This window comes from Atta colombica, unplaced genomic scaffold, assembly GCF_001594045.1.
Source record: "Atta colombica isolate Treedump-2 unplaced genomic scaffold, Acol1.0 scaffold76, whole genome shotgun sequence".
Lineage (NCBI taxonomy): Eukaryota > Metazoa > Arthropoda > Insecta > Hymenoptera > Formicidae > Atta > Atta colombica.
Window position 1 is genome coordinate 14,336 of NW_017259568.1, and position 8,860 is coordinate 23,195.

The 8,860-nt window shown below is 39.8% G+C and overlaps 1 protein-coding gene across 2 annotated transcripts; it reads left to right on the plus strand.

Moving 5' to 3' along the window:
• The first annotated feature begins 1,594 nt into the window (after nucleotides 1-1,594).
• On the plus strand, nucleotides 1,595-5,907 carry LOC108692547 (suppressor of hairless protein). 2 transcript variants are annotated; one of them, XM_018200852.1, is made up of 2 exons: nucleotides 1,595-1,667; nucleotides 4,111-5,907. In XM_018200852.1, the coding sequence occupies exon 2, from the start codon at nucleotides 4,227-4,229 to the stop codon at nucleotides 5,754-5,756; it is 1,530 nt and encodes a 509-aa protein (XP_018056341.1). In that variant the 5' UTR covers nucleotides 1,595-1,667; nucleotides 4,111-4,226; the 3' UTR covers nucleotides 5,757-5,907. The 2 variants fall into 2 exon arrangements, with proteins under 2 accessions (XP_018056341.1, XP_018056342.1); XM_018200853.1 differs by lacking the exon at nucleotides 1,595-1,667 and adding an exon at nucleotides 1,671-1,736.
• The last annotated feature ends 2,953 nt before the right edge of the window (nucleotides 5,908-8,860 follow it).

The window sequence follows — 8,860 nt, forward strand, 5'->3', positions numbered from 1 at the left end:
TGAGACAGGTATAAAATAAAGTGCAATTGTCCAGTGATAAGAATAAAAACAGACTTCTAATGTATCTATATCTATTTTTTCTCATTATACGCATATATTGCACGTCTCTTGTAATATTATTACAGTGTTACACATGCATATATACATATGTAATACAGGGATACGCATAGACACGCGTGTATGCTTCAAATAGACGCGATATATATGATACATATGTATGTGTGTGTACATACATACATACATACATACATACATACATACATACATACATACATACATACATACATACATACATACATACATACATACATACATACATACATACAGTATATATCGTATATATATATATATATCGTATCATGATCGCAAAAGTGGAGTGAGGTAGAGGCCACCCACTCTTTCCCACAGCAGGTTTTTCCCACGCCCCCCTGGATAACCCCAACATCCTTTTGCGGCAGCAATTCCGTGGGGCGCCGCTACATGGGGGGGGGGGGGGGGGGAAGGGGAATGGATGGAAACGACGGGAGAGAAGCGGCGCGCGTCAGGTGGAGGGAGGTAAGCAGAGCTGAAGGCGCTCGGGTCGACCGGGCCATTATACAAACAATAGAATCTGCAGCATCAGTGATATATCTGCGTGGCTGCCATGTGTATGTCGTAGGCCATTTGAAAAAAGAGAGTGTCATCCTGATTAATGAGAGAGAGAGAGAGAGAGAGAGAGAGAGAGAGAGAGAGAGAGAGAGAGAGAGAGTGTGTACATCATCAAATCGAGAAACTATGATTTAGAAAGCGATGTCGGGCTATACAATTAGGGCTCGTATAATTACGAATTTCGTTCACATCTAATTTTGTTCACATCCGCTCGATGGCTCGCCGATTTAATATTTGATACAATTCGATTTGTCGCGCGCGAAATAAAGATGAGCCCTTTCGAAATTGTCGCGCGGTTGAAATTTTAAACGTCGAAATTTTAAAGCGATGTTCGCGCGCAAATTTCATACATCAGAGTAAACATTGCCGCATAACGTCCGACAACTCGGTCGCTTGCACACCACTGCATCACGGTGCATTTGTTTTCAATTTGCCGAGAGCACGAAGCTCCCCTTCTCCTTTGCCCGCCACGTTCATGATACAACCACTTACGTCGCTGTTGGCGACCTCCGAACACTTCCAACTTCCAAGTTAGTTATCCGTCTGCAGTCGCGGGTTGAGGGTGATTTGAACGCGTCGCGTTAGCCGATTTCATTCGCCTCTTGTACACATTACTTTGCACTATTATATATATAAAAGGAGAAGACACTCCGATTCGAATTTCAATAATTATAATTTAAGTTACGCGCGTAATTCAAGTTATCACACGCATCGCGCTACAGACGCTGCCGTCGTGTTTTGTTCAACCGCGGTTGGTAGGACTGTTCGGAAAATTCGGAAAGTGAACAGGTGTTTTTTGAATGGATTAGGGTGGGAGGGGGAGAGGGAGGGAGGGAGGGCGAGAACGCGGAAGGAAGGATTCGCCGCGGCCGCGCCGTGGTGAACAGCAGTGGTGAAGAATCGCCAATCGCCGCAAATCACCGGGACTTGGCAGCCCGAGTCGCTCCGGATGATCGATAACACGCGGAGGATGCATGCGGGTACGCGGCTGTTCTCGACGCCCTGCCAAGAATGAAGAGGTGAGTCGAGCCGGACAAAAATTTCATCTGTTTGTCAAATCGTAATCGTAACCTCGCTCGCGTCGAAAGGTAAATAAACAAAATACCTGGCTTCCTCGCACATGTCACAGTTCGATCGTGTTCCCTCGCGGCCATCAATCGATCCTGCTTTCATAACCCTTCAGCCACGATATCGCCTGACAGTCCTGACAGTCCTGACAATCCTGACAATCCTGACATCACCGAGCTGAGGGAATGGTTAGGACGTTGTCTTGTGTCTTCTCTCGCGATCGGAATGTTCGGAATGTCCAAAAGACGCCACCTCTTATTTTCTCTTTCCTTCGGCAACCACTGAAAAGTGCTTCTTGCTTCACATTTTTTTTCATTATCTAGACTCTCTTCCACTTTGCACGCGAAAGAGCCTACTACATTACTACACGCAGTCCGCATGAATAGAAAATAGAGCACAGTGTCACATTTTTCGTTGCATTTCGTGTGCATTTTGGCGGTGCAATTACTAATCCGATATATACATATGTATATATATATATATATCGTAACATGAAGGATTACGTGAGGTGAGTCACATTTTATTATACTCTACTATTTATATCGTGCAATGTAACATTGGATTCAATTTTTCTTGCTGAATAATACATTTGCATCTCTATTCTTTTAGTGTTTAATCAGACACGATTGTAGACTCTTCTTGAATTACATCATTAGATAAATTCTATGATTTTCATTACGATTACTTTAATTAAACGAGATAATACTCGATAGATACTTTTCTCTTTCGCACTTTCATAGCATGATCATAGCTCGCGTCCAATTTGCAATACTAATTTATTAACTTTTGCTACTTTATTATTCTATTCTGTCCAACATTGTATATTGTGCACACTATAGATCATAACATTAGCAGGATATTGATAAGTGGATATAGCAACAACAGTTATTATATAATTTGTGAGAAACTATATATATGTATATGATATCATATGAACAATGTCACTGTACCGTACTATTACATTCTGATCCATATTCTCAATGAGAAATTATTTCTGTTGGTCAAAACCAAAAATGATTATTAGCTCCTGTAGATTAGAATTGTGTATTGTGGAGTATAATCCAATGTCAAACAAGTCCATATGACTGAATTCATCTAGAAGGAGACATAAATGATTATAATAGTTTAATATAAATTAACTTTAATTTTGATTCAACTCACTCTTTATTTTAATTGTTCCAATTCGTAGAATTCTTCTATGAATTAGAAAGAGTTGAAGAGTCAATTGAATTGAGATTAAAGTTAATCTACGTTGGACGTAGAAACAGATACACAAGTGTTTCTCAAAGAGTAGTATATATAAACATGTATATGATGATTCCCATTCAAATAGCAAACTTGTAAAAAGCATGAATGTATGTACAGAGATTTTAATGAAAAGTTTATTTTTAAAGAAGACAGAAAAGAAGGGGTTTAAAAAAGAAATAGTATAATAATCCATAAGGTAGGTGATTAATAAAATTGTAAAAAAATCTTTTGTCTACAACTCGTATACTTGATTCATAGCGTCAGTTGATTTCGTGTAATTAATCTAACTTTTGTATAACGAGGTAAAAATTATGCTATTAATTGTGATGTGTACGGTTTTTTTTCCCAGTGTATAAACATAAACTCTACCTGTATAGTCACAATGGATAGAAGCGCTTTTAATTCATGCAGGAAAAATGAGTCCGGCTTGGTTCTCACGACGTGCGTGCATGTACGTTTATATACGTTGTTTCCTCTTTCCTGTGCCAAGACCAGCAATTCTTGATAGCTCGTTTGAAGAAAGATATCTCGAGTTAATTACGTCCCCAGTAAAAAGCAAAAATCTTTCTCACGCTAAAGCTTCGAACGAGCGCACATTTGTATGCAGTTTGGTATATGCTTAATCGCGCGAATAACTAACGGTGACGCTACTGTATGAATACATTACGCATTTAAAGTCACGATATCGTCTACTTGTACATATAGTTTTTACACATCTTTATAATCTTACGCACCCGCGCGCGCCGCACTTATTGTTTTATACACACATACCACATACATGTAAAGAGACATGATTAATCAAATGAGCTATTCTGTCCGCACTATTTTTAATTTAAAGCGCTACCTGTCTTTATTCACTCACCGCGATCGGCTTCGATTTTCATCGAGTTACATTACTTACACGACTAATTTCGCTTATTTTTCAATACTAATTTTTATTATCTCCAATTCTCTTCATCTACATAATACGCTACGCGCTATTATTGCACTTGTTCCTGCACGAGATCATAGTAAACACTCACAACTAACTGCATTGGCAACTGATTTTTTATGTACATACATATATAATACATTGTATTATAATTATAATTTTGCTTATATTTATATATCGTATTTATATCACTCAGATAATTTAATTCACCGTAGGTGAAAAAGATCGCTTGGGAAGACACGCTTGAAAGATGAGGATAATATAAATCGATGTCAACGACGGCAATTTTGTTATTTCATTTCACACGAGAGTCGAATCCGGACTTTTAAATATGCCACACCAATTTGGACTGCCAACGATGGCACACGGTATGCAATCCCCGCCCTCGCCGACCTCAGTCATGTCCGTTTATCCTCGATTCGGCTCCGGCATCTACAGGGCCGATCACCAGGACCAGCGACTTACCCGGGAGGCGATGGAACGTTATCTACGCGACCGCAGCGACATGGTGATTGTAATCCTACATGCCAAGGTTGCGCAAAAATCATATGGCAATGAGAAACGTTTCTTCTGCCCGCCACCCTGTATCTATCTGTTCGGTGATGGTTGGAGGATGCGTCAGGAACAAATGTTGCGCGAAGGCGAGAGTGAGCAGAGCGCTCAGCTGTGCGCTTTCATCGGCATTGGTAATTCGGATCAGGACATGCAACAACTGGATTTGAACAACGGCAAACAGTATTGCGCGGCAAAGACTCTTTACATCTCTGATTCGGACAAGCGCAAGCACTTTATGCTCTCTGTCAAAATGTTTTATGGTAGTGGCCACGACATCGGCGTGTTTCACAGCAAGCGTATCAAAGTCATCTCGAAGCCATCGAAGAAGAAACAGTCTTTGAAGAACGCAGACTTGTGCATCGCCAGTGGCACGAAAGTGGCGCTCTTCAATCGACTGCGATCGCAGACTGTTAGTACGCGCTACCTTCACGTGGAGAATGGCAATTTTCACGCGAGTTCGACGCAATGGGGTGCGTTCACCATTCATCTCTTGGACGATAACGAGAGCGAATCGGAGGAGTTTCAAGTACGCGACGGTTATGTCCACTATGGCAGCACCGTGAAACTGGTATGCTCCGTCACAGGAATGGCTCTGCCGCGACTGGTGATTCGGAAAGTAGACAAACAAATGGCCAGTCTGGAGGCGGATGATCCTGTATCGCAATTGCACAAATGTGCCTTTTATATGAAGGACACGGATCATATGTATCTGTGCCTCTCGCAGGAGCGTATAATACAATTTCAGGCTACGCCTTGCCCAAAGGAAGCGAACAAGGAGATGATCAACGATGGCGCCTGCTGGACCATCATCAGCACCGACAAGGCAGAATACCAATTCTTCGAGGGTATGGGTCCGGTACGATCACCGGTGACACCGGTACCACTGGTCCACAGTCTGCATCTCAACGGTGGCGGCGATGTCGCGATGCTCGAGCTAACGGGCGACAATTTCACGCCAAACCTGCAAGTCTGGTTTGGCGACGTCGAGGCCGAGACTATGTACAGATGCCAAGAGAGCATGCTTTGCGTCGTACCGGACATCTCGCTGTTTCGTGGCGAGTGGCTCTGGGTACGTCAGCCGACGCAAGTGCCGGTCTCTCTTGTACGCAACGATGGCATCATTTACGCGACTGGTCTAACTTTTACCTATACGCCTGAGCCAGGACCGCGTCCGCACTGTCCGCCCGCCGACGAGATTATGCGGGCGCCACGTGCCATGCACAATCAAGCCAGTATACCACCTGCCGCGATGCCCGCCGACGTGCCCTGGAACACTCATGGACAACCACCGCAATCGGGTCTCTGATGTCTCCTAGACAATCGTCTTAACGCGAACCAAAGTTTACGATATATTAATGATACGGACGATGTAACACGACCTACTGCCGTGTCTCACGACGACGACGACGACGACGGCGACGACGACGACGACGGCGACGACGGCGACGACGACGACGACGACGACGACGACGACGACGACGACGACGACGACGACGACGACGAGAGTGAGAGCGATGATGATCGCTATCTGACGAAAGATTTATTTCTCGAAATCAATGGTGATGCGGCGCGATGCGGTGCAAACTTGGACAATACGAAAACGTAGCGTATCGCTCAGTGCATCCTATGTGATGCGATGTGGTGCATCGAATTTTGCGCGTGCTAAACGATCGTGGAACTAGACTTGCAACTTGTTGAGATACAGATTTACAGAGATAATAATTTATCATAGCAATCCTATTGGTTTAACGGCTTACGCTATAGTGTGTATAGACTAAGTCGCGAGTATACGATGACGGATGATGAAATTTTTGGGAAAAGCAAACGAAATTGTAATATTTTATTTATATGATAAAAAAGTTTTAATTGTTTCTATGATGTCTCCAAGGGAAACATTTCCCTTGTAATTTCCTCCTCGTCTCATCTAATGCTTTAAGAAAGATACAAAATGATTAGTAATGTTAATAACGATTAATAACGAGTAATAAGGGTAACACAGTCTTGGTCTATACATCCGCATATCGGTCACCGAACGATGGTTGTGCTTTTAACATTGTATTTGTTACGAAAGAAGCTGCTGCTGCTGCGCTTGGAATTCGGTATAACGGATCTCGAACTTACTGTTTGCTACATTGTTGATTACCGATCATATCGTAAATTCTAATTTTTTTTAATATACATCAATTTTATCTTATCGACAGAATATCATTTCAAAAAAAGAAAAAGAAAGAAAAACAGATTTATAAAATCTCGTTGAGAACTCGTACCGAAATCTGAGCGTTGCTTCGCGTGAATGGTTTATCCTGTACAAAGTTAGATAGGGGTACGTAATATATTTTTAAACCCGCGCACGACGGCCTCGACATTTGGTACATTTGTAAATTCATACGCGTGCGATGATAGTTTCTTCATTATTTATTAGGAGATGCATGATAAATGCATAGACTTTCATTGAATGAAAACGTGCATGAATCGATGTTGATTGTGAAAACGATCAGAAATTGATAGTAGATGGTGTGTGTGTGTGTGTGTGTGTGTGTGTGTGTGTGTGTGTTTGTGTGTGTGTGTGCGCGTGCGTGCGTGCGCGCGCGCGCGCGCGTGTGTATTGTATGTATATAGTATCTCAATGTACGTACAGCACTTATTGTGATTACAATTATGTGAATCCCGGTGTAACAATTGCGTTAGATGTTTTAGAGATGCTCGCGTAAAATTAATTTTTGATTATCCAACTTTCGTAAATAAAATAAAATGTAAACAAAACAAAATTCCTCTAGCATTAGATACTTATATGGCATATTTTTGCCATAGTTTTCATATTTTTCTTTATAAAAAAATGTGAATATCGGAAATCGCGATGTTCGAACGAGTGGACGGATCTTTAAATTATGTTGTGTCCGAATGATACGTTCGGGGTGCTATCAGAACTATTGCATTATACTCATACTTGTTTTACGTCTAATGAACGATAAAGCTAGAATGATAATAGTGATGACAACCTGTTCCTCAACGTTTATATCTGAAGATTTTTACTCATAATATTTGAGGTTTTTTTTTAAATAGATCGAGCATCTTCTGTATCAATTTGGAGCGTTTTTTAAGGATTTTTCGTGAAAAAAATATTTTAAAGATTATATTTATGTGTGCTTTATTGTAGTTATATCGATAAGTACAATGAAGACGCATATAAAGTTTTATGCTCCTACACATTTAGAATAAACAGAAAGTTTATATTACATGATATTTATTAAATTCCTGATTTAATCCTCGATTCCAAAACTAATGTTGGGACTTCTTTGCGAATACAGATGCGTATACATACGTATCGATAGTCGCGTGAATCTTTTTTCTCATTCCTTTGAATTTGAAATTAATTCAATTGTGTTTAAAATTTAATATGAAAGTGAAGAAATTTAATATTTTTCATTTAACAAATATTAAAAAATTTTAGTAAATATAGTAAATAGATATGCAAGTGATTAAAAAAAATTCCTTCCCAAGCAAATGCGACGCTTTCAATCATTAATGTGTGCAATGTGTATGTATACAATGTGTATGTATATACACTCGAATCCTTCACCTTCTTTTTTTTCACAGAAGATAATCGAAATACCGTCATCTTCGAGAGGAAGTAAGATAGTATCGCCTTGGGAATGTCTTCCCGAAAAGATCTGTGTTGGAAAGGGGAAACACTGGTATATATACATTCCATGGGAATTTACCCACGATTAACGCTTGTACTTTGCGTTAGTGGAAAGTATGGTCGTCTTTATTCACAATTATAAAAACGAATTAATAGTAATTATACTCTTGCGCGAGGCGTTCATTTCGAAATTATATTCTGTAGACTGTAGAGCAAGACAAATTTGGAGAAACTTTTTGTTCTACGGATATATCGCGTTATTTTCCACCGTATCTTTGCGACAATTCGTGGTTTCTCAAAATTTGACTTATGCCACATGTACTTAAAATAATAAATTCACTGGACGGATAATATATTTCAAGCATTCGCCATTGGAATAATCGGCAATAGATTCGCAAAATTATTGCGAATGCATTTATTTTTCCTTAATATATTAAGCATAACCGCTATTATGCCCGTGTCACGCATGTACGTAGAGTGCGTGGATAATTGCTTGGAGATAATAAAATACGAATTTCAGTTACAGAATCTATCAATGATATTTACGTTACAATAAAGGGAATAATTATATTTTATACAAAGCGATGAAAAATTCCTAATCATAAGTAAATCATGTACAAATCTATCAACTACAACTTGTGTACATATATAAATTGTTATTTCTCTTGTATAGATTATTATGAATTATAAATTAACAGGTAGATATGGAAATAATATCAATACTATCTAAATCTATATCTATATTTTATTTTATATATATATATATA

Excerpts from the sequence above, each read along its gene's own strand:
- LOC108692547 (XM_018200852.1), top strand. The coding sequence starts at position 4,227 with ATGCCACACCAATTTGGACTGCCAACGATGGCACACGGTATGCAATCC.